The sequence below is a fragment of the Abramis brama genome (assembly GCF_963993115.1).
Source record: "Abramis brama genome assembly, chromosome: 5".
Lineage (NCBI taxonomy): Eukaryota > Metazoa > Chordata > Actinopteri > Cypriniformes > Leuciscidae > Abramis > Abramis brama.
The window spans coordinates 37470943-37496900 of record NC_139967.1 but is presented as its reverse complement, the minus strand read 5'-3'; the positions used below and the strand labels follow the sequence as shown (position 1 = coordinate 37496900).

The following is a 25958-nucleotide window of genomic DNA, read 5'->3' as shown; positions in this document are numbered from 1 at the left end:
GCTCACTCTCCCTCATGCATATCAACATCAATTGACACGATAGTAAAAGGTCGGAAGACCGATGTGTTTTATAGGTTAGTAGTTTGTTCATATAAAGTGTTTGATTAGTTAGCAAGTACATGTTCAGGAAATGCATAATACAAATTGTATGGGTTAATGTAACGGTAAACGGACTCTGCACAAAGCTCTTTTGAAGCTGTCAAATGGTGTCGCTATTGGACACTTAATTGATTATTGCTGCTCTGAGGTTTCTTATAGGCTACTGTTGACTGTTTTATTGTTGTTTTTTGAAGCAGCAGCAGCATTACTCTTGCCTCGGAGAAAACAACACGGGCATAGTGACAATTTTGCATATAAATTACTACTTATAGGGCTTGAATTACAACCTGTGGGCAGTTTTTCTACATCCTTTTGTGAACGTCATTTTACACTTGTATGCTGCACAGCGGGTCATCTTAAAAGTGCCATCGGAGCTACCAATCTCTGTATAACGGCCGTTGGAGCCCTCTGCTGGTAGGGAATCGTAAGATGGCCGCTCGAACACTTCCGGTGGCTTCACTGTCTACTGGAAGTTTAGAACGTCATGAGCTATCCAGTCATTATATAGATCAGTGGTCGGGACTAGTCCTAGCGTTAGGGTTAACTTCCTTCCTCCATGAATTCCAAATATGGTTAGGATATAGGAATCTATTGCTTCATCTGTTTTCCCCATGTGCTCTCCATAACGGACGAGTTCCCCAAGTTTCCCTTTCAATGTCGTGTTCTTTAATTTATAGGGTATCAAAGTGCTGATTTAACTCTCGCACGTCAGCGGGACTTCTATCTATATTATGATGTTCCTCTGAGTTATCGGTCTCTTCCTTGAATCGCGATCTTCGGGCTATTTGTGGTTCTCTGGTCGGGGTCATGGCCATTGCACCTTTAACCACTTTAGGTTCATCTCATTCTGAATCTGACTGATCTTCACTCTCCGAGACACTTTCTGAATCTTCACTTTGCCTATATCAGAATAATATTGATCATACCATGAATCACCAACAATCCCTTAAATGATATTTTCCAAAGCTGCTTTGTTTGTAAGGTCTTTTTGTGCTAATATGGCTCTTTTTGCCTAATGTGTCTGACAATTTTCTCAGCATCGCCACCACTTAGCAAGCACCAAACCTGGCCACAGGTGATACCGGGTGCATATTCGCTATCCTACATGTCTTTTTTCTGTAAGTATTTATTTTTTTCCTTTTTACATGAGTGGGCCGGTATGATCCTTCTATCCTGAACGTTTCATAACTCTTACCGAGTTTAAATTTGGGAAAGGGGTTTTCTACTAGTTCTTTTTTGCCATACACTTCAACACTGGCCATCCTGGATCTGACTTCCCTTCTGAAGCCTCTGAACTAAACTCATGTGGTTCTAGGTTTCGTACTGCTCTCTGATCAGACCTCCCTTCCGCAGTTATCGTTCTGAGATGCCAACTTAGCTATCCTATTCAGTACCGCTGCGTTAGGATGACATATCCAAGTTTTAGGCCAACTGGTCTGGCTTGTTTTTCTTAAAGCGCACTCATAAGGCTTGCACCTAATTTGATTTCATTAAATCCGTATTTATTTTGTAGTTTTAGGTGTCCTTTTTAGGTGTCCTTAAAGGCACACTGTGAAACTTTTCAACCTTCATAATATATTTCCAAGACCCTTGTGATGGTACATCGACTTACAATAGGTTGAATGACACGTCTGCCATAGCCTGACGGGGTCTGTATCGCTTTTACTGGCACTATGTAACTTCGGGGTTCGGGTAGTAACCCAAGCACAAAAAGAACTACAAAATTTGACAGCTTTACGGCATACGTCACTTTCCCCACCACTTCGTCAAATTTGGACGTGAGAGGCCAACCATCGTTTGTTTTCGGCTTTCGTGCGTATGTTTTTGTCATGGGGGCTGTTTACACCTGGCCACTTCATGCGTTTTCTCAGATCGGATAGCTATCTGATTGTGAAAAGACCAGGTGTAAATGTCCTCCGAAACGCATTCAAGACGGATTTGAATCCGATCGCTCAAACCACTTCAGGAGGAGGTCTGAGACGCATTCCAGACGAAACTGGACAAGTGTGCATCTGGTTGTTGAAACCACATAATGTAAATTGTACTCCTCCCCAAAATGTTAAAAAAATAAATAAATAAACGTGTGAGAGCGTGTTATAGTCTATATGTTATTGCCAGATATGACGACGCTACTGGAACACGCATTACTGCAGCTGAGCATCGATTCAAGCCAACGTGCAAACTATCGCAAATCAAAGTGAAAGTAAGTCGCAGACACTTATCACACAATCATCATCATTAAAAGTAAAGAAACAAAACAATCTTACCAGGGCTGTTACTGATCTCTCTTATTGCTGTCTTTGATTTTGAAATTTTAGCTGATGATCAATAAAATGCAGTTCATATCTGTTGCTTTCGGTGACGTGCACTCCATTAAATCCGCATATAGCGAGAGAATTGAAGATCGGATTTAGTAAATCCGTTTCACAAAAACACATTTATGTGACCAGGTGTAGGCTAAATGGAATAGTTTTGATAAATCAGAAATCCGATCTGAGAAAACGCATGAAGTGGCCAGTAAATAAATCTCTTATTTGTAAACTTGTTTGCATTCTATGTTGTATGTTGTTGCGCTTGTTTGTAGTATGTCATTTTTTTACATGCTGTTCATTCATCCATTGCTGATAATTAGACCAGTCCAATAATTTCCACATGTCTAGCTAGCTTTCGATTATCAGAGCTGTTAACAGACTTGCTAACAAACACTCGTTTCTCTTACGTGTTTTTTGCGTTATGTTTTATTGCCTAGCTTGCCTCACAAACTAGTTTGCCAGCTGAACTCAGTTGTTGTGAGGTGCATTTATCACGTAGTCCTGAGGGATATCAGACGACGCTGTTGACGTTGATTCTTGCGATTATCATGAGAACAGTTTTCAATATCTCACATAAATATCAAGACATAAGTCTAACGTAGAGGTTGGGGGGTGGAGGGGTATTTACGACAGTACAAGTATTCCACAGCGACTCTAGGGGTCGCTGTTTGACAAACACAATTTCTCCACAGTGTGCCTTTAAATAAGGTAAATGCATATGTAATGCATCCTCTATAGACGTTTTTGAGTATAAAGGTGGCATTATACTTAACCTCAGGTTTTGTAAAATTCCAGTAAATCTTCAGACTTGAACCGCGGTTTCTTCAGCGCTACTTCCTCGTCCCAAAGAAGGATGGGGCCTGCGCCCCGTTTTGGACCTGCGTCGTCTGAATTTTTCCCTTTATAAAGGGAACTTCAAGGTGCTGACGTTGAAAACTATCCTGGTGCAGATTCGAACAGGGGACTGGTTTGTCACCGTGGACCTGAAGGACGCCTATTACCACATCCAGGTCATTCCATGGCACAGAAAGTTACTCCCATTCACCTTTGGGGGAAAGACGTATCAGTGTTGGGTCCTTCCATTTGGTCTTGGTCTAGCACTGGCTCCGGATGTTCTCCAAGTGCATGGATGCCGCTCTGGCTCTCTTGAGGCTCCAGGGCATCCATGTGCTAAATTATCTAGACGACTGGCTCATTTTGGCTCAGAGAGTTGGTGTGTTGTCACAGGGACATCCTTCTCCACCACCTCTGGTCTTTTGGTCTCAGGTTGAATGCTCAGAAGAGTGTCTTAACTCCTCAGCAGACCACTTTCCTGGGTGTCTAACTCGATTCTCTTCCCGTCTGGCCCCTGCTCGAGTTTCCAGTCTCCGTGTATGCTTGGCCCATTTCACGCTCGGCCATCATGTAGCGGTGGGCATATGTCGCAGGCTTCTGGAGATCATGGCAGCAGCCTCTCCTGTGTTGCCCTTGGGTCCCCTTCATATGAGACCATTCCTGTGGTGGATGAAACTATGGGGCATCCGCCATTCTTTGTCTGCCTTCCGCCTGCTGAGAGTGTTGCTAAGTTGTCTTTGCACTCTTTGGAGGTGTAAAGACTCCATCTTTTTACTTCAGGGGGTCATGATGGGTTTAGTTTGCCGTCGCCAGGTTGTAACACCAAGCTAATCCCTGCAGTCCTTGCAGAGTGAGGGAGTGTGGAATCCACCTCCTTCTGGTAGCCCCATTCTGGCCATCCCAGACGTGGTTCTCGGAACTGAGCTCCCTGGTGGAGGGGTCCCCTTGGCAGATTCCTATCAGGAGAGATCTGCTGTCTCAGGTCAAGGGCAGGATTTGCCATCCTCGACCTGAGATATGGAGGATGTGGCCAGTCGCTAGCGACAGTGGTGTCTGGTCTTCCCGCTTCTACTAGACGGCTGTATTACTCTAAGTGGGAGGTTTTTGAGTCTTGGTGTTCGGCTCAGTGGACCCAGTCAGCTGCCCAGTCGGTTCAGTGCTGGAATTCCTGCAGGATAAATTTGTGGCTGGAGCAGCTGCTATTTACAAACCTGCCAAACCAATTCTTAATGCGCATGTGAACGCCATCAGCGTTTATCACAGGTTTGCGTTTAAAGTCTGTGTAGAGAGAATGGTGTCGTCTTAGCGGCCCCTAATTTAATAACAAATGATGGAAGCGAATCAATCAAAACTAACTTTAGCTGGAAAATAACTATTAAAGAACCGCTATAAAGCCAAAACAATCTGTTACCTTAAATTATATGTTTATCTCTGGTGTGGCGCAATGGGGTGGTGTGGTGCAATGGATAAGACACATGCCTTTGGTGTGAGAGACCCGGGTTCGAATCCACTGTGAGACACCAATGTGTCCCTGAGCAAGACACTTAACCCCTAGTTGCTCCAGAGGAGTGCGACCTCTGACATATATAGCAATTGTAAGTCGCTTTGGATAAAAGCGTCAGCTAAATGAATAAATGTAAATGTAAATGTAAATGTAAATCTCTGTAAAGCTGCTTTGAAACAATCTACATTGTTAAAAGCACTATATAAATGAAGATGACTTGCCTTGACTCTCTGACTTCCTCCCAGCGCTATATAAATGAAGATGACTTGACTTGACTCTCTGACTTCCTCCCAGGATATGTTTTCATAACCGCACTTGCACTTTGTGGAGTCTAACCATTCTAACTCTCCGCAGTTTCACTAACTACTAAGTCTATGGTTACCATTTGACTGTCCATATTTAAGTGTTTGGACCCACTCCCCCTTTTCTAAGTGTTTGGGCTCACTATTAGCTTTCTATTGTTCTGTTTGTGCGCACTGAAGATTGTGCCGTTATTAGATTATTAGAAGTGCCTGCTCGCACTTCCTGTGACATGCGCGGCCAATGCCAACCAACAACAGGCCAAAGGGAGCAGCGTTCGGGCCGTGTTGAAAGCCTGCACCGGGAACTTAGTCACGCAAGTGAAGCAACTCTTCCACAAATCTATGTTTCTTTAACCTTCCTATTTTTTGCAAGTGTTTGGGTTCACTTAAAACGGTTTACTTTTCAGACTAACTCGCCGCCCTCTGAGGGCCTTTGAGTTCTTGTCTATCTTTACAGTTCTTCTCTTGAGCCTGTGCATGCTATTGTCTCACTCAGTTTCCTTGAACTCTGCGAGTGAACTCTGTTCTGTTCAGTTCCTCTGTTTTATGAACATTAACAATGGTTGTGTGGTCTGTGGGCTTTTCGGCTATACGTGTTATTCTTGGACTTCTGTCTCTTTAATTTCCCTTACTAGCAATATGCCCCAACAGTTGGGTGCTATGTTGTATTTTTATACCGCTGTAACCTCTAAATCATTCTAAAACATTCCTATTATCTTCTGCAGTCAAAATATTGCCCTTACCCCTGTACTTTACATGCACTGGGTGCATGTAAGGTACAGGTCAATTGCTCATTGATTGCTCCTGTCTGCCTCGTTGCTTCTGGTGCTGTTGCGTTGGTTTGGGTCTGTAAGCTTTGTATATCTTTGTTTTTTAATCATTTACTATCATTCCTTGTTTATACTGCTAAATATAACTTACTCAACATCACACATTAACCTGACATCGCTAGCTTCAGTCTAAATTGTTATTGCTAGCACAACACGCTAGTAATTCGCTAGCCTGTTAGCGTGCCATCCATTATTTATTTTATTTATTTATTTATTTAGTGCCTTTTACGAGTCCATCAAACAACTTAGGTGAGTAGGATCAGTCAACAAACACAGTAAGTCACGTCATCTTCTCTTATTGTTACTTGCACTTCATGCAACATGTTTAGCATATCCTTCTCTGTCACCATAGGATTTACATGTGATAAATGCAGGGAGATAATTAACCCTCAGAAGGTCTTCCTTTCGGAGTCACACCCTGGGCCTTCCCGGTCAGAAGTGACCGGACACCTAAAAATGAAACTTCCTCCATCCCAGTAAAACCAATGCAATTTATTTTTGTTCTATAATATTTATTCTTTTTAATTTTGTATTTTGAGAGAATTTTATTGAATTTATTAATATTTATGCAATATTTTTTATATATATATATATATATATATATATATATATATATATATATATATATATATATATATATATATATATATATATATATATATATATATATAAAAAATATTGCATAAATATTAATAAATTCAATAAAATTCTCTCAAAATACAAAATTAAAAAGAATAAATATTATAGAACAAAAATAAATTGCTCATTGATTGCTCCTGTCTGCCTCGTTGCTTCTGGTGCTGTTGCGTTGGTTTGGGTCTGTAAGCTTTGTATATCTTTGTTTTTAATCATTTACTATCATTCCTTGTTTATACTGCTAAATATAACTTACTCAACATCACACATTAACCTGACATCGCTAGCTTCAGTCTAAATTGTTATTGCTTGCACAACACGCTAGTAATTCGCTAGCCTGTTAGCGTGCCATCCATTATTTATTTTCTTTATTTATTTTCTTTATTAAATGCATCATAGATAGCGGTTAAGCCGTTAATGTTGAGTAAGTTATATTTAGCAGTATAAACAAGGAATGATAGTAAATGATTAAAAACAAAGATATACAAAGCTTACAGAAGCTGCATTTATCACTTGCAAAATAGGGTGTTCAAATACTTATTTTCCTCACTGATATATATATATATATATATATATATCAGTGAGGAAAATAAGTATTTGAACACCCTGCTATTTTGCAAGTTCTCCCACTTAGAAATCATGGAGGGGTCTGAAATTGTCATCGTAGGTGCATGTCCACTGTGAGAGACATAATCTAAAAAGAAAATCCAGAAATCACAATATATGATTTTTTAACTATTTATTTGTATGATACAGCTGCAAATAAGTATTTGAACACCTGAGAAAATCAATGTTAATATTTGGTACAGTAGCCTTTGTTTGCAATTACAGAGGTCAAACGTTTCCTGTAGTTTTTCACCAGGTTTGCACACACTGCAGGAGGGATTTTGGCCCACTCCTCCACACAGATCTTCTCTAGATCAGTCAGGTTTCTGGGCTGTCGCTGAGAAACGCGTAGTTTGAGCTCCCTCCAAAGATTCTCTATTGGGTTTAGGTCTGGAGACTGGCTAGGCCACGCCAGAACCTTGATATGCTTCTTACAGAGCCACTCCTTGGTTATCCTGGCTGTGTGCTTCGGGTCATTGTCATGTTGGAAGACCCAGCCTCGACCCATCTTCAATGCTCTAACTGAGGGAAGGAGGTTGTTCCCCAAAATCTCGCAATACATGGCCCCGGTCATCCTCTCCTTAATACAGTGCAGTCGCCCTGTCCCATGTGCAGAAAAACACCCCCAAAGCATGATGCTACCACCCCCATGCTTCACAGTAGGGATGGTGTTCTTGGGATGGTACTCATCATTCTTCTTCCTCCAAACACGTTTAGTGGAATTATGACCAAAAAGTTCTATTTTGGTCTCATCTGACCACATGACTTTCTCCCATGACTCCTCTGGATCATCCAAATGGTCATTGGCACACTTAAGACGGGCCTTGACATGTGCTGGTTTAAGCAGGGGAACCTTCCGTGCCATGCATGATTTCAAACCATGACGTCTTAGTGTATTACCAACAGTAACCTTGGAAACGGTGGTCCCAGCTCTTTTCAGGTCATTGACCAGCTCCTCCCGTGTAGTTCTGGGCTGATTTCTCACCTTTCTTAGGATCATTGAGACCCCACGAGGTGAGATCTTGCATGGAGCCCCAGTCCGAGGGAGATTGACAGTCATGTTTAGCTTCTTCCATTTTCTAATGATTGCTCCAACAGTGGACCTTTTTTCACCAAGCTGCTTTGCAATTTCCCCGTAGCCCTTTCCAGCCTTGTGGAGGTGTACAATTTTGTCTCTAGTGTCTTTGGACAGCTCTTTGGTCTTGGCCATGTTAGTAGTTGGATTCTTACTGATTGTATGGGGTGGACAGGTGTCTTTTATGCAGCTAACAACCTCAAACAGGTGCATCTAATTTAGGATAATAAATGGAGTGGAGGTGGACATTTTAAAGGCAGACTAACAGGTCTTTGAGGGTCAGAATTCTAGCTGATAGACAGGTGTTCAAATACTTATTTGCAGCTGTATCATACAAATAAATAGTTAAAAAAAATCATATATTGTGATTTCTGGATTTTTTTTTTTTTTTTTTAGATTGTCTTTCACAGTGGACATGCACCTACGATGACAATTTCAGACCCCTCCATGATTTCCAAGTGGGAGAACTTGCAAAATAGCAGGGTGATCAAATACTTATTTTCCTCAAAAAATATATATATATATATATATATATATATATATATATATATATATATATATATATATATATATATATATATATATATATATATATATATATATATATATAATGCACACACACACACACACACACACACACACACACACACACACACACACACACACACACACACACACACACACACACACAGATATATATATATATATACATGCATGCATACATACGCACACACGCACACTTTTTTTTTATGACCACTTAGCATGCTCGGATCATGACTTTTTTTTTTTATTCACATACCTAATGGCATAAAAGTCACCAAGTTTCATAACATTCCGATGAAGCTGTGATTTTTAGAAATTCAAAACAGAAAATGTTTCGGTCAGAAATGACCGAGGACCGTCTGAGGGTTAAGCTGACGGGGAAGATTTCAGAACTAGAGACATGCATCCAAGCTTTAAAGATAATGAAAGAGATGCATTGGGATTGGCATTTAAAGACATTCTTAACTCTATTGGAGTTAGACAACATGTGTCAGGAGTTAGACAACATGTGTCAGGACCTACTCATTGTCGTAATCATACTCTAGATCTAATATTATCACACGGAATCAATGTTGATGCCGTTGAAATTCTGCAGCAGAGCGATGACATCTCAGATAATCAGGGCCGGATTAACCATTAGGGCAACTGGTCACTTGCCCAGAGGCACATGAAATCTAAGGGGCCCTGACAGGGGCGGAGCTCAGTCAGATCCAAGTAAATAAAAATGTTTTTGATAATACAATTTTCCAACGTTAAACAATTTTCCAACGTTAAACAATTCTTCAATAATTAGCCTATTGTAAATGTGATTTGTTTGTTTTTTCATGCATTAAAACTCTATCCTAATATTATTAATAAGAACATGCTAATTCGTCTCTTCAGTTACGTCACGCCAGCGCCCAGTAGGCTAGTAATTTTCTTCTTCGCGCAAATATTCGGATTTTAACTAGCTGCGCCCTTTTAATGTTATTACAAAAATGGCTTAACTGCTATCTATGATGCATTTAATAAAGAAAAACGTCTTGACAAAGATGACGGGACGCCGTAACAACTTGACACTTTTGTTGTTTGAAAAGAAAACTAACAGATAGGCTAAGTTTATGACGATGTGAATTTATTCAATTCAAAACCCAGACGACTGACTTGTTTAGAACAAACATCAGCCATACACTGTAAGCTATGGGTTTTTAGTCTGGCCCGCCGTGGCATGGTCATGCAATATTTTTTGCAGTATAATTAAAAGCTATCAATTTTAAAATGTATTAGGCTCCAAAAAATATAACAACTTTTAATTTAAGTGAACTTAAAACAATCTTCACATAAGCCCACAATAAATGTCATATTGACCTGTGCTGTGCCCAACTGTCTACAGGTAGGAAATACACAGAAATTGAATAAAGTTATCAAACACTTTACAGTCTTCGCTGCATAAAGTGCATCTACGCGGGTTCACCCAGACAAAGTCTTTCGTTTCCTCCCTCCCCGCTGAACGCCAGCGATTACTAATTTGTGAAATGCACTCCCGCTGGTTGAGCGCACTAAAGTTCGTTTTAGGTTCGATATTAGCCGAACATTTGTTCTATAGGGTCGGTAGTCTAACGAAGATATCAATAGCAAGGTTAGTTTTAACATTATGTGACCATTGTATATCGACATGATCAAATATTCATTCAAAATCATTCGTGCATTAATGCTGCATAATTATACCTGAGAATGCTTTGATGCGTTTCCACAGCGCACAGTGCTTAAGGGAACGTCTGCCAATTCCACCAACTGTGGTAAACGTAGCCTATAATTTGTATTATTTAAAATTACTTTTAACATTTAAAAACAGACGTTTTCAAATTCCAAAGCTTGCAGAAGGTTCCTAATGGCAATACAGACTTAGGCTACAACTTTCCTGGTAGCCTTGAGTAAATTAACTTGTCTCAGAAAATGATGCATAAAACATATAAATATCAGTTGAGCCTATGTTTACTTTCTTCACTGACACAGACGAAAATGAAAAGACTATCAGTCAAAGTTCAGCTTTAGGAGGGGAAGAAATGGGCCAGGATAAGAAGACTGAGAGAATAAGAAATATGAAGATAAGGAGAGAGCAGGTATTGACAAATAATCTATTGACAAGGTTTTAAAGCCATTTCTTATAATTTTTGGCCTTCAAAAGTCCAAAATTGCACACATGTAGGTCAGAGAAATCCAAATTTTCTCGGAGGAGCCCCCGAACCCCCCTAACTACGGGGGGCCTTGAGTCTCGTTGCCCAGGGCACACGAAATTGTTAATCCAGCCCTGCAGATAATTATCTAGTCTCGTGTAAACTTCATTTAGCCAAGGCTGCAAAGCCGACTCCGTGTTACAAATATGTTAGACCTATAACTTCTACCACTAAAGATTGCTTTATTAATAAACTTCCTGATCAGTTTCATCATCTCAGCGTCCCAGATTGCTTAGAACTTTTAACTCTCTCTTTTCCAGCATTTTAGACAGTTGCTCCGTTGTGCTTAAAGAAAATTAAAGAAAATAGTCCAACGCCGTGGTACAACGAGCACACTCGGGCCCTTAAGAGAGCAGCCAGAAAAATGGAGCACAACTGGAAGAAAACAAAACTAGAGGTATATCGCATTTCATGGAAGGAGAGCTCGATTGCATACAGAGAGGCCTTAAAAGCTGCTAGATCTGCTTTTTCAACCCTATTAGAAGAAAATAAACAAAACCCTAGGTATTTATTTGAAACAGTGGCTAAACTAACAAAAAATAAAGCTTCAAGCCCAGAAGTTTCCAAGCAGCATAGCAGTAATGACTTTATGAACTTCACTTATAAGATTGATAACATCAGGGAGAAAATTATTACTATGCAACCGTCTACAGTATCGCATCAGGCAGTGCATTGTAGTCTCCCTAAGGAAAAATTGGATTCATTCATTGCTATAGAAGAGGAAGAATTCTTTAAACTCGTTAAATCATCTAAATCGACAACATGTTAGACCCTATACCGACTAAGCTACTGAAAGAGATGCTTCCAGAGGTCATAGATCCTCTTCTTAATATCATTAATTCATCTTTGTCATTAGAATACGTACCAAAAACTTTTAAGCTGGCTATGATTAAACCGCTTGTTAAAAAAACGCAACTTGATCGTACAGAATTAGTCAATTACAGGCCGATCTCGAATCTACCTTTTCTGTCAAAGATACTAGAAAAGGCGGTATCCTCACAACTATGTTCCTTTTTAGAAAGAAATGATATCTGCAAGGATTTTCAGTCAGGATTTAGACCATAGTACTGAGACTGCTCTCATTAGAGTTAAAAAAAATTATTTGCTCTTATCCGATCGTGGTTGTATCTCTATTAGTGTTACTCGATCTTAGTGCTGCATTTGATACTATTGACCACAACATTATTTTAAATGGATTCGAAAATTATGTTGGCATTAGTGGAATTGCATTAGCATGATTTAAATCATACTTATCTGACCGTTATCAGTTTGTAGCAGTAAATTAAGAGATGTCTCATTGATCACAAGTTCAGTATGGCGTACCACAAGGCTCAGTACTAAGACTGTTGCTTTTCACTCAGTACATGGTACCCTTGGGAGATATCATTAGGAAGCATGGAATTAGTTTTCACTGTTATGCTAATGATAATCAGCTCTATATTTCTTCACGCCCTGACAAAACTTATCAATGCACAAAATTAACGGAATGCATAGGTGATAAAAAAAATTGGATGACTAGTAATTTCCTACTACTTAATTCTGAAAAAACAGATTCTAATTATTGGACAAACTTCCTCAGGTAATAATCTAGAATACTGTCTAACACTTGATGGCTGCTCTGTCAAGTCTTCGTCGTCGATTAGGATCCTGGGTCTACTCTTTGATACCAATCTTTCATTTGAAAGTCACGTGTCTAGTATCTGTAAAACCGCATTTTTCTATCTTAAAAATATATCTAAATTACGTCATATGCTCATTGACAAATACAGAACAATTAGTCCATGCATTCATGACATCAAGGCTAGATTATTGTAATGCTATTATGGGTGGTTGTACTGCATGCTTAATAAACAAATTACAGCTGGTCCAAAACGCAGCAGCTAGAGTTCTTACTAGAACCAGGAAGTATGACCATATTAGCCCAGTTCTGTCAACACTGCATTGGCTCCCTATTAAACATCGTATAAATTTTTAAATATTGCTGATTACTTACAAAGCACTAAATGGTTTAGCTCCCCAGTACTTGAGCGAGCTCTTTACGCATTATAGTCCTTCACGTCTATTGCGATCTCAATTCCGGCCAGTTGATAATACCTAGAATATCAAAATTGACTGCTGGTGGTAGATCCTTTTCCTGTTTAGCACCAAAACTTTGGAACAGTCTTCCTACCATTGTCCGAGAAGCAGACACACTCTGTCAGTTCAAAGCTAGACTAAAAACACATCTCTTTGACCTAGCATGCACAACACATTATAGACTTTTATAATTCAATGTTAGGCTGCATAGATTAGGTCAGCCAGAACCGGGAACACTTCCCATAAATCCTGATGTACTCATTACATCATAAGAGGAATGGCGTCTATGCTAATATTAGTCTCTCTGTTTATCCCGAGGTTTACTGCAGTCCGCCGGATCCAGGCTGTATCCAGATCTGATGAAGGACCTGCGCCTGGACGCGACGACAGCGCAGTCCTGAAATGTCAACTAGTATCTCCCCTGTGAAGGCCTCCCCTCCCTTTACCTCTCTACAGATAAAGCATTGTCGGTCCGGTTCGCGTGGCTATGCGGAAGCGATTAAAAATTCTGTATTATAAATTAAGGCCAGACAAGTAGTATGTTAAGAGTTGATTTGTAGGGAAGGACTACACGCCTGCGCACATTCAAACGCGCATACCTATAGACTGAACTCGTTATGTGCATGTGCACACCACACGCACACCGTGTTTTTGAAGTTTGCGCAGAAAGAACTTAAGAGTTTTCTGTTAAAGTGGTGTGTATTCTAGAGCTGCTATAAAGCCAAAACAATCTGTTACTTTAATTTCCTATTATCAATGTAAAGCCGATTTGGAACAATCTACATTGTTAAAAGCGCTATATAAATGAAGATGACTTGACTTGACTGGGTGTTTGCTAATATTAAGATTCCACTACAACAATCATGAAATACTAGGGAAAAATTACTCTGAGACTTGTTTAAAGTTTGATGAATCACCACAACATGATTTTGTTTTATTAAAAAGTTCAGAATAATACAAAGACCAATTCCAAAGGCAAAAATAGCATAAATGCGTATTAGTCATCACCCGAAATGCAGTCCAGAGAAGCAGGCAAGGAAGCCTTTTATACCATTCTCGTTATAGGGCCATCTTAAAGCTATGGGCTATCATTATAGTGCAGCCATTCCCTTATAAGGTAAATAATTGGACTCATACTGGTCCTTAATTCACACAAGCTTGCAAAAAGCACATTCAAATACTTCTTCACACTTCAAAAGAGGAGACCCAAGGTCTAGCTAGGACCAAGGAACAGGACCGGAGCACACAATGTTTTAAATAATTTATTATTGGTACAAAACGACTAACGTTTCGACGCCCATGCGTCGTCTTCAGGCGTCAAAACATTAGTCGTTTTGTACCAATAATAAATTATTTAAATTGTGCTCCGGTTCTGTTCCTTGGTCCTAGCTAGACCTTGGGTCTCCTCTTTTGATTTTTGCGTTCTGTTACGTGAGCACCAACCAGGCTGAAGCGCAAGTGACCCCTTTCTACTTCTTCACACTTATTCTATGCAGCACAAGCATAAAAGCTTATTTAGTGGTTTTTCTATCAAAAGTTGAGACCCGCCCTGTGCCTCTCACCTTTTACTGTTAGGGGCAAAAGATGTTGACCGTTTCTTTTCAAGGATGCATGGGGTTTCAACAACGGACATACTGTGAAACCTACGTACATTGCGACACCTACATACACATGTTATTTTTAAACAATGACCCTTCAGCTTGCAGTTCAAGCTTGTCTTGCAAATCAAAACATTTCACTATTTGGGCAGTCTAATTCAAATTCAGTCATAAAAGCTTTCACCGTTTTCTTTAACTTTTTACTCAATTTTTCAACTTGTATAATCCCTTTTATTAACTGTTGGCCTCTGTAGATCAGTCTATTTCGTGGAAGTTGCGTCTTAGCGGGAGGCCCTCGCAAGCGCCTTCTCTTCCTTCTCAGCTTTGCAGACTTTCCTGGTGTGGTCTCTTTGCAGATATTCAACTAAAAGATTGTCCATAAATTTCCTGTCTGTTATTATTTTGTTTCAGGGGATTTATCAGGAGAATTCATAATTACAAGACAATTTATTACACTATATAAGAGAAAAACAAACAAAACAAATCGTCATGTACATGCCTACATGTGTAACGCTATGTAATCTTTAAGAAAACTACTTGCCTAAATCGAATGCTCAGCATTAATACAACCAGCTATGCAGTGCACGCCGCCAGTCTGTGTTCATTTATTCCTGCTCTTTCCAACAACAATGCACTTGATTGTGATGAGCTCGTAATCACGACGTCAGTCAGTAGGAAATTTCTGATAGCACGTGAAGGCAGCATAAGTTCCTGAGATGGGTGGGCCACAAACTTTAAACATAGCGGAGGGGAGAACGATTGTTGCTGTGGCTGTTTTTATTTTATTTAATATTTTCCCCAACCATAACATCACCTTGTCTTTAAAGTAGTGCATATTTACATGTATGAATACTCATTTGAAGTGTATTGTATGTGTTATACACAGTGAAAATGGCTTGTATTTATCTTTAATTCCATAATCGTCAGCTGAATATAGCTATGGTTGTCAATGAATGAGGTTAAATGAGACTTTAATTATACTTTCCCAATTAATTGGCAATAATAAACCTGGTGTCCTCCATGGTTCCTGTTATTTCAGACAATGCAGCACTTGAATGCGACGTGCTCGTAATCACGCCTTCAGAAGTGGGAAATAGGAAATTTCTGATTGCACGTGAAGGCAGCATTAATCTCGTAAAGTCGCATTCATAATGCCGTTCAGACTCAAATGCCCCATCAAATGCGGGTTGTATCCAAATCCACTTGTTTAAAAGTCCCTAAATTACATTAATATTTACCATATAACCTTTACTTCGCTAATAAACATCTAAATAACTACAGCTATGTATCAATCTATCTCTGCGATCTATCTCTTGTAAATGCATAAAAACAGCACTCTGTCAGCAGGTATTTTATTGTGTTCACGCCATGTTGTAATTGGGATTTCAATTTGTAAAATTTGAAGAGCTCATAATTACAGCTTGTGAGATGAGAATTTTCTGAGATCTTCTACTTGTACCACCTGACCGCCGCAGATTCATTTAGGCGTTGATAGCAGGTGTGTTCGACTTGAAGTGGTGCTGATGTCAAAGTACCGTGAGAGCGATTTAAAAGCATATGGAGCCGTCTACTATCTAATCACTATCGTCGTACTTTGATGTCATATACAGATCGGTCTGTGGAGCGCCACTTCAAGTTGAACCGACCTATTATCAACACCTAAATGAATCTGAAGCAGTCAGGTGGTACAGTAGTCACGTGGTACAAGTAGGTCTCAAATTCTCATCTTACAAGCTGTAATTGAGCTCTACAACCACGTGAAAGCAGTTGGTCATACACCAATGGTAACTCCAGTAATAAGATGGAAAGATTTACCTTGAACTGTCATGGAAACTATGTATAAAAGTTAATTAAACAATTTATTAATAAATTAAAAAGGAATTTATACCTGAATGATATAATGCTGTAGCTACATTGGAAAATGGATGAATAATTCAGCTGTGGGCGCCATCTTGTCAGATGCGGTAATTCATTCGGTGTGCGACTTGCAGTGCATAATGGGTAATCTCTAGCCATTGAGCGTACATTGGTTGAACACGTTATTGTGAAATTGAATGAGTGCACTCTATTATCCACTATGGCTTTGGACACCACTACAAATGGCTGTCCCTTCAAGTAGTGCCCTATTTAAGGGTATAGGGGGTGGTTTCAGACACAGCCCTAGTGGTGCCATAGAGACATCACATTGTCATTTCGAGACTACAATAATTACGACATGGCGTAAAATGCAGCATTAATCTAGACGGACAAAAACATTAATTCTGATTGCATGCCAGATGAGATGGACTCAGTAAATAAATAAAACAGTGAATGCATCAAATCGCAATTACAATGTAAGCATATTCCAACAAATGTACTGTATGTGTACTAATATTCCTTTCTTTTCACTCTTTATTCTACTAAAAACAAACCTTTTAAAACTAGTTTATAGACATGTCATTCGCATGTCATTTGTTCTCCATTTGAAAACACTTTTTTTGCACCCTTTCGGACCCCTTTATTTATTGATGTAGAAGTGTTTTATTTATGCAAGGAGGGAGTGAAATTACAGAATTTACAGTATAGAGAAAAAAGTGTTAAAACAGTTTTGTTCTGTTCAGTGCGGTTATAACTGTCGAAAACAAATAATATATCAGTTCTGTTTATTGGTTATCGGGCACATAAATATGCAAATAATCTGTATCGGTTATAAAAAGTGTAGTGTAGTGCAAATGTAAGGATGCTTTGGAATTATTATTTGGCTAATCACCGATTAAGTACATTTTTAATTTTCTCCCTCCCCAATTAGTTGTCTGATGGATGGACTGATGACAGGCTCAAAGTCTCGTTTCCTGCCCAGAATCCAAAATGGCAAACTTCAACTCCAGCTGGATGCCTTCAAGTTCCACCAAGAGACAAGGCCAGAGGTGTATATAGTGTATTTCCATGAAAACATGTTCTCGAGCCCAAAACATTATAAAATGGTGATAGAGGGTTTGTTATTTTTGCTTATGTTAATAATATTGGATGGGGGAAAAAAGTTGGGGTTGTTGTACACATTGAATTCTGATTATTAATTCTTCAAATTAACATACTTCTTATTTTGTCGTGCAGATGTACATCACCTGTAATCTTCAAGCTTACCCTGTAATGGATGCAGTTAACCCCTTTCATAAAGCATGTTCTTTTATTGATGGAAGGTGTGAAGCTTTGCTTTCTTTTCTCTTTCTTTCCCCTTTTTTCTATTGTTTAGTAAAGTTTTACATTTAATCATTGATTCTCGCCATGCAAACTATTTTCTACAATATTGTTTCTTTGGGGAACCAACCTCAAGTTTCTCTCACTCCCCTCTTTAATCTTCAAGCTGGAAGGCTGCAGATGGAGATGACTGGGCTTGTTACAGCTGCCAAGGAACAAAAGCGTATGCTCCATCCTTCCAATCCACACTGCAACAATCTCGGCCTCCACCTGCTCCCAGACCAGACCAGAACTCATCTTCCACAAAGCCCAACAAATTCCATCCCAGAATTCAAGAGGATTCTGGAAGTTATTTCAGTTCCTTGCTAACAGATAGTGAGCCTATTCCCTCTTGGAGGAGCTTAATTCTCCCACAGGAGGAGGATGAGGGAACTGGTTCAGTGGGTAAGCACTCCCAGGTCTGGTGATTTTGTCTTGGTGTAATTTATCTTAAAAAGCAAGTCATTTAAACTGTATTTTAAAGCTGATATTTTGACGTTAAAACTGCAGATAAGCATATTTGCACTAACCATTTTGAAAAATGTGGCTCTGTGTCAATAGGGTGGGAACTGGAGAAAACAGTGGGTCCATTGGCCATCTTTCCAAAGAAAAGCAAAATGGGTTTTCTGGCTCCTCCTAGAGTGAAGGAAGGTGTTCCTCCTCTCCCTTCTCTCAGTAAAGATAAGAAACCGATGCCTCATAGTAGCCTATGGAAGAATGGTGTCACTGCTGAGATGGGTTTGTATTCAACACGTTACAATCTCTTTAATTGGGTTAAAAACTAGGACTAACTAGGACATACAGTAGGTATTTTTCTTTCCTTCCCTAAACGCAAGTCAAAATTTAAACTAGTATATTTAAAATGTAACTTTTTTTTCTTTCTGGGGACCGCCTTTGAAATGACCTACGCCTACAATTGGGAAAATGTGAACTGATTGCAAACTGCTATTTAGGCATTGGGCCTCTCATGAAACGAGCAGAATGAATTTGTATAAATTGTTCGTAAGGCCATTCTAATATAAATTTTTGGTTCATGAATCTTTATTTTAAAAGCGTTAGTTGGTACCAAAATATTTACACCTGTTCCCATTTATGTGTAAATGGTACATAAAATATCAATGTTTTGTTCTTTAGGCAAACTGATGACATTGCATTTTGATAACATTACCGTAAAATGTAACAAAATTACTTAACTGAAATTCTTCACATTTAACTATTTGGTTATGATTGAAAAACTCCTAGTAGACAGTTTTCACCTATTATTATTATTATTATTATTATTATTATTATTATTATTATTATTATTATAGACTTATTATTCTGAGCAGCAATACTATTTGTCATCTGTATTATTTGACTTAACAATTTTAATTGCCTAATTTTGTTAGACATTTGGCCAGTTTGGAGCCAAACCTGAGAGATCCCAGGAGATCCCACAGCATTCCTGTACATGATTCACATAATTGTTTCATGGGCTGGGATAATTTTTGGAAGTGTGCATGCATACCTTTTTTAAAGGCACACTATGCAGTTTCCGTTTTTCTCAAACGGAGTACTTGTATTTAATGTTACAGTCGTAAATACCACTCACGCAAAGTTGTCTCTGCACTCTTCCGACTGCGTTTTCTTCGTCGACTCTGCCATGATTCACGTCTGAAATGCATGCTAGTGTCTTCCATAGAGGCTGCTTCATTTGTTGTTGATGTATGTGACGTCGTGACGTAAAGCAAGTCGTGATTCTCGCAAGATTTGTCGGGGCACCACCTCTCAAACTTCCAGATGATTCCAGATTCGCTTTGCCATCGGGATGATTCGCCCTACTACGAGTTCGTTTACCATCAAAATGATTTTGAAGCTGTTATATTAAGGTACAAATCTTGCATAGTGTGCCTTTAAAAATTATTTGAATTCATTAACATAAACACCGTAATCTAAAGTTTACGAAACCTTTGTAGTAATTTTTGCATAAAATGGACCAAAAACTCTCCTCTGGATTTGCAAAGTTTCATAAATGAGGCCTTTTTTAGTTTTTATATTTTATTTTGGAACCTCTTCAGTATTAACATGGTAATTTAGTTAACAAAGGTTATGGCAGTTAAAATGCTTCTAACTGCCGATAACTGCAGCCTAAAATTAAGTCTCCAACAGAACAAGTGGGTGGTGTAACACCTTCACCCTCATGGGAACCGACTGAACAACCCAATATCACGGAAATTGAACCAGAATCCAAGAAGCTGGAAGAGGATGATGAATATGACAGTGAAGATGAAGACCATGACAGTGAATATGAAGATGAAGACCATGACAGTGAAGATGAAGACCATGACTATGAAGAGAGAAAACAAGAGACAAAAGAGTCTGATCAAGGCATGTGGAAGACTAGAGTCTTGCCAGAAGAAGGTACAAAACGGCATAGTATTTCTGTTTATTGAAGCATTGTTTGATGGGGTACTTATGTTTGCTCATGGAATAATTGATTTTATCTTGCAGTTTTTAAGGAACTCTTCACAACTCATGCCTCTAAGAATGAGGAAGACTCTGGACTGCATACATTTGGTATAAGCCCTTCCCTACCAGAAGAGGAGCCAGCTGACATATCACCCTCCTAAGGACTCCTGAACTTCTAAACCAAAGGATATGAATGCTGACAAAGATGAAACGATCTCACTGAGGAGGAAAATCTAGTTCATAAAGCACACAAGCAGGAAACAAGACACGAGCGGTTTCACCCTTTGTGCTGATTTAGTTTCAGAAATAAAAATATTTTTCACTGTCTTCATTCATTGTCTGTTTTTTTATTATTATTTTTATTTATTTATTAAATGGAATAAAATAAATGGAAATACTCATCATTTCATCTGATTGTGATTTCTATTTTTAAAATTGCTTAGATTAAAATGAAATCTATGAAGACCTTGTTTTAAATCCTGATACACCACAACTAAGGTTGGTGCAGCACATTAGATAAAGGTGGTGTGTTTAAATTAGGTTCTGAAAATGCCTGTTAATTGCATTTATTGATCAGGCTATTCTCAAAGGGAGTTGTTTTGGGGAAGAATGCCTGTGGTAGATATTATTCCATGGGTTATAGTAAAGACTGTCAAAGTCATTGTTCAAAAAAATTATTTAAATGGCAATTATCAACAAAAAGAATGATTAAGCATCAAATTGGCCGAGTTTGGCAACATAAGTCATCAAAAGCATCTGCTCGCCTAAGGTGGCAGCATGATTTACTTAAAATAAAAACTACCCATAACACTATAACCATGCCAATTATTGGTGCACTTGTTTTGGCCAGTGATTAATTTATTAACCTTACTTGCATATAAAAACAGTAGCCTAACATGCCGCTGACGTAGGGCCTAAACCTACAGAAAGAGTCACTAAATTATTTTATTTAATTTTTTTTTTTAAATGTAGTGAATTAATTCAAAAGATTACTGGGTCAATCAAAATTAATTATCAATTAAGAATCAATTAAGAACAACTGCGTAATTGAATAGATAGGCTCCCTTAAAATGCACCTAAATGAGAATTCCCACTTTCTGCTTTGCTTGTATGCAGGTTCTTCCGGCCACAACGATGCCATACGGTAAACTTATAGGGACAATTGTTATGTTAAGTATATGCGTTGCAGGCGCCATTCGTAATTTAAAGGAAGGTCCAATGATAGGACCAGATTCTAGACAGTACAAAGTCGTATCTTTACCGACTGAGGATCCTACAGATGATAGTACAGATGTGCCCTCCAGCAGAGTTGCACCTGCACAGGTGCTTTGCACTGAGCGAAGCATGATTGTGCTCATCAGAGCGGACCTTCACTCCAACGGCCGTCATGTCACTGCTGAAGAGTTTAGCCTCGGTCAACCATGCTCAACCAAGAGCTGCAAAGCCTCTCAGTACAGTGATACTGAATATGTGATTAAAGCAGATTTGCACCAGTGCGGCTCTGAATTATCGGTATGTAGGAGTTATTTGGTTTGGTTTGGTTTTGTTGTGTTTTGAACCAAATATTCTTTTTCGAGGGGAATTAAGTTAAATATCATTGACAAGTCGTCACCTTTATTTATGTAGCGCTTTTTACAATACAGATTGTTTCAAAGCAGCACAATGATAACAGGAAAATAATGCAACAAAGTTAGTTTCGACTACTGCAGATCTAGAAGAAAATGGTTTTATAGTCCTGCTTAAGTAAGTTCAGTGATAGTTATTTTCTGTTGTAAAAAAGTTAATTTGTTTATCTATACTGCCTCTCTGGGTAAAACAGATGCCATCATCCAGCTCAGTTCAGTTCTCATATAATGGTGTCAATGCAGGCAAATCAATAATATTGTTGAATATTAAGTCAGCTTGTCAGTGTATGTCAATAAAAGGACCGCATATTCGTATTTTAACATAATTTAATTTTTAGATTGATGGAGATCATTTGGTTTATTCAAACCAACTGATCTACACCCCTATGCAGAACAGCTTCGGTATTGTAAGGACAAGCACCGCTTCTATTCCTATTGAATGTCGCTACAAAAGGTATGGACTTTATCTGTATGGTTCTAATCATTTATACATCTTCATTTCTGCTATCTTGCTGCCTTACTGTATATTTGGCACGATGTATATCTCAGGACCCACTTTGTAAGCAGTATTGATGAGAAGCCTTCCTGGCCTACCACATCAGCTCTGGAATTGATTGTTTTTTCCTTTCATCTTATGAATGGTATGTTTAGGATTAAATGAAATTTAAAAGTTTTTCCTGTTTTTATTTATTATTTTATCCATTTATTTATTTATCCCCCCCCTTTCTTCTTTTTAGATGATTGGAGGACTAAAAGGTCATCCTATGTGTACCACCTTGGGGACGTGATGAATATCCAGGCTTCTTTCTTGATGGCTGAGCATGCTCCCTTCAGATTAGTAATGGACAGTTGCGTGGTCACTCTGGAGCCTAATGCCGCATCAGTGCCACGCTACATGTTCGTTCAGAACCATGGGTCAGTTGGGATTTGGGATTCCAGTGCAATGAAAAGACAATGATATCATAAGCAAATTTACACATCTTTGGCCTGTAAACCATTATTTTCAATTAAATGTTGACTGAATAGTTCATTCATCATTATAATATGTTTGGAATGGTTGCATCTATTTGAATTTAACTGAATTGCACATGTACTTTGCAATATTACCACTCATGAGGTCCTGTAAAACTTCATCAGAAAAATCATCAGTGTGGCATGATGTTTTAATGACATGATTAACTAATATTTGTATTTAAATGTTAACAAATTGAATTTCTATCCCTTATATGGTAGATGTCTTGTCGACTCTAAAGTGCCAGACTCTAGTGCCCGTTTCATGCCCAGAAAACTAAATCATGTGCTTCAGATGCAGATGGATGCTTTCCGTTTCCACGAAGACCACCGAAATGCTGTGAGTCCTATATAAACTAAACATTTCACTCTTCAGTGTTCTAGAACAGTGTTTTGAGAGAAGTACGACATATTTTTCCTGTTACTTTAGTTAGGACCTGTCCCTTCTCATTTGTAAGTTGCTTTGGATAATTTTTTTTTTTTTTTTTTTTTTTTTTTTTAAGTATTCTAAATGAACACAAATGAATAAATCTTTACTCTATAGATCTATATTACATGCCAGCTGAAGATTGTTGAAATGGAGTTGAATATCATGAACAAGGCCTGTACCTATTCTGGAAACAGGTATAAGTGATTTGTATATGTCAACCTAAAGGTATAAGAAAACTAAAATTCCAAATATAATTGTTTGAAATACAGTATTTGCATTAGATCACATCTCTGATATTTGATGTATTCTGACTAAAGTTGACTTGTTGCTTTCTGAAGGTGGCTCAGTGTGGATGGTAAGGATGAGGTTTGTGAATGCTGTGAGAATACTTGTGATGTCATCAACCAGAAACGTATTGGCAAATGGAGTAGACTACCAAAAAGGTCAGTCAGTAGAGGTAAGCTTTAACCTAGGCCATATCATGCCAACAAAAGGCAGTACCATGTGTTGTATACAGTTTATTCAGTTTTCTGTTGAGACCATTGTAACTTTAAAGCAGCGGAAGATGCGCCTCTTTCTGCATACACTTTGCTAATCTACAACCATAAAAACCATGGAAAACTCTTATTTTCTACATTTCACCTCTGCTCCTTGCTACCTTTCATTGAATTCTATGAATACCGTTAGCTCTGACAAATGTTTTTTTTTTTCTTTTTTTTTCTTTTTTTTTTTTTCTCTCCTTTCAGATACAACAGAGTCCAACACAGTGTTGCTTGGTCCCATAATCATTCTTGGGTAAATTCTGTGCAATTCATGAAAAATAAAAATTTTCAATCTCTTTGCGTTGTATTAATAATTTAACCACTTCATTTGAAGTGTAGTGGTTCTACAGAAGAGTCTACCACTGTCTCAAATAGGGTCTGTTTATAATTTGGGCTGGTCTGGATGCTCAAATCAAGCAAACAAAAACCGAGCAAACCATTTTCATGCTGTCACAGAAACCAAATGGAGCTCCAAATAAAAATAAAAATGATTCTTGAGATAAGGGACAAAACATGTTTTAGAAGTTAGTTTTTATGATTTTATACATTATTATAAACCAATATATTTGTAGACAAAGGTCTCTGCTAATGAACCATGTAAGGTAAATTTTTGAAAACATTTTCATAAAGAGTTCAATTTATACACTTCATGGCTTAATTTGTCAACTCTGTCAGACACATTAAAAAGCATGCTATTTTAATTTGATCTATCCAACAAAAGTATAAAGTCTTCAGTTATGTAATAATGCTGTTCCATAAAGGAGCCAAGTGAAAAATATGTTCTACATTTTTATCCTTGGTTATAATGAACAATCCTGTTCCTAAATACCTTAATTCTCTATCCTCCTTTTTATTATATATATATATATATATATATATATATATATAACCAATGTTCATGGGTAAATCAGACATATATAGTTAAGTTGATGTTTTAATATTTTAACACAAATGTGAAAAATAATTAAATATTTCTTTAAAAATTAACAGAAACCTTCATCTGACATTGGTAAATGGGTAATTGAAAAAGGTGTTCTCAATCTTTTCAAAACTGATGCAATGTAAATTTAAGATAAAACCATAAAATATGTATTACAAATTAATTCAAACTAAATGGGTTTTATAGAATAAAGTGATATGTCATGAATTTATCAAATTATTTTAAAAGGGACATAATATGCAGAGTTGACAAAAACTGACAGTTGACAAGGGTGCAACTGAGGTTACAATAACTGATAGACAAGACAACAAATTAATACAACAAATTAATTTTTAAACTAATTTAATACAACAGTCCTTCCAGTGGTTTTCTTTTCTCCTTTTAGTGGTATAAGTACGTCTCATGCTGGGTCTCCAGTAGCTCACAGAATACAAGAAGCTTATGAGTGTAATGGTAAGCATTATTATGTGCTGCCCTGTGGCAGTAACAAAAATGTACCCTGTATTTAAATGAGCCTGTATTTAAGCCGCATCAATTACGTACATTTTATTTGTGCCAACCTGCATGACTTAAGCAGTGGTAAACTGTCATGTTCGCTCTCTATGAAGTCCATTATACATCAAGGTTCGTTATTGCTGTGATCTCATGTGAGTGACAGATGATGTCACTCTGGTGATTGAAATGATTTTTTGAAAAAATAAAAGATGTGTACAAATTATTTGTAATAAGAACTGCAATATTACATAAAAATGTAAATATGTAAATAAAATCATGAAACGACATTAGAATAATTCCCCATATGTATACACACACACACACACACACACACACACACTTACTTGGTTCTCGAATCTGATTGGATGAGAGCCTTTTCCAGCTGTGCGATATTCCCCCAATATCAGCATTGCACCGTTTCACCGTTTATATCACTCTGCTTGTAGCATTTCTCACAGTGCGTGTCATGGCGGATGAGCAAACCACCATAATTTTACAAATACTACTGTTGTTGTGTCATGGAATGTAGTTTTAAAAGTTTTTTAGGTGAGAATGTAGTTATTTAGACTTCAAATGTGACTTGTATATAAACATAATCGCGCATATTTAACATTTGTTTA

General features: G+C 38.1%; 2 protein-coding genes across 2 annotated transcripts in view; both read left to right on the top strand.

The window, feature by feature from the left end:
* The window catches only part of LOC311083791 (zona pellucida sperm-binding protein 3-like), a gene marked incomplete at its 5' end in the record, with an annotated part of 67533 nt that extends 46921 nt beyond the window's left edge, over window positions 1-20612 (top strand). Inside the window, 6 exons of the mRNA XM_084115535.1 lie at window positions 17420-17537; window positions 17725-17810; window positions 17975-18252; window positions 18409-18585; window positions 19996-20247; window positions 20338-20612. Of these exons, the coding sequence (XP_083971661.1) occupies window positions 17420-17537; window positions 17725-17810; window positions 17975-18252; window positions 18409-18585; window positions 19996-20247; window positions 20338-20456 (1030 nt within the window). The 3' untranslated portion in view covers window positions 20457-20612. The remainder of the gene's footprint in view (window positions 1-17419; window positions 17538-17724; window positions 17811-17974; window positions 18253-18408; window positions 18586-19995; window positions 20248-20337) is intronic.
* A 786-nt stretch (window positions 20613-21398) lies between these two features.
* Window positions 21399-24305, top strand: LOC311083404 (zona pellucida sperm-binding protein 3-like). Its single transcript, XM_084114888.1, has 8 exons — window positions 21399-21807; window positions 22259-22374; window positions 22470-22561; window positions 22658-22835; window positions 23154-23271; window positions 23476-23555; window positions 23700-23818; window positions 24108-24305. Exons 1-8 carry the CDS (start codon window positions 21406-21408, stop codon window positions 24158-24160), a joined length of 1158 nt encoding a protein of 385 aa, XP_083971014.1. The 5' UTR covers window positions 21399-21405; the 3' UTR covers window positions 24161-24305.
* The last annotated feature ends 1653 nt before the right edge of the window (window positions 24306-25958 follow it).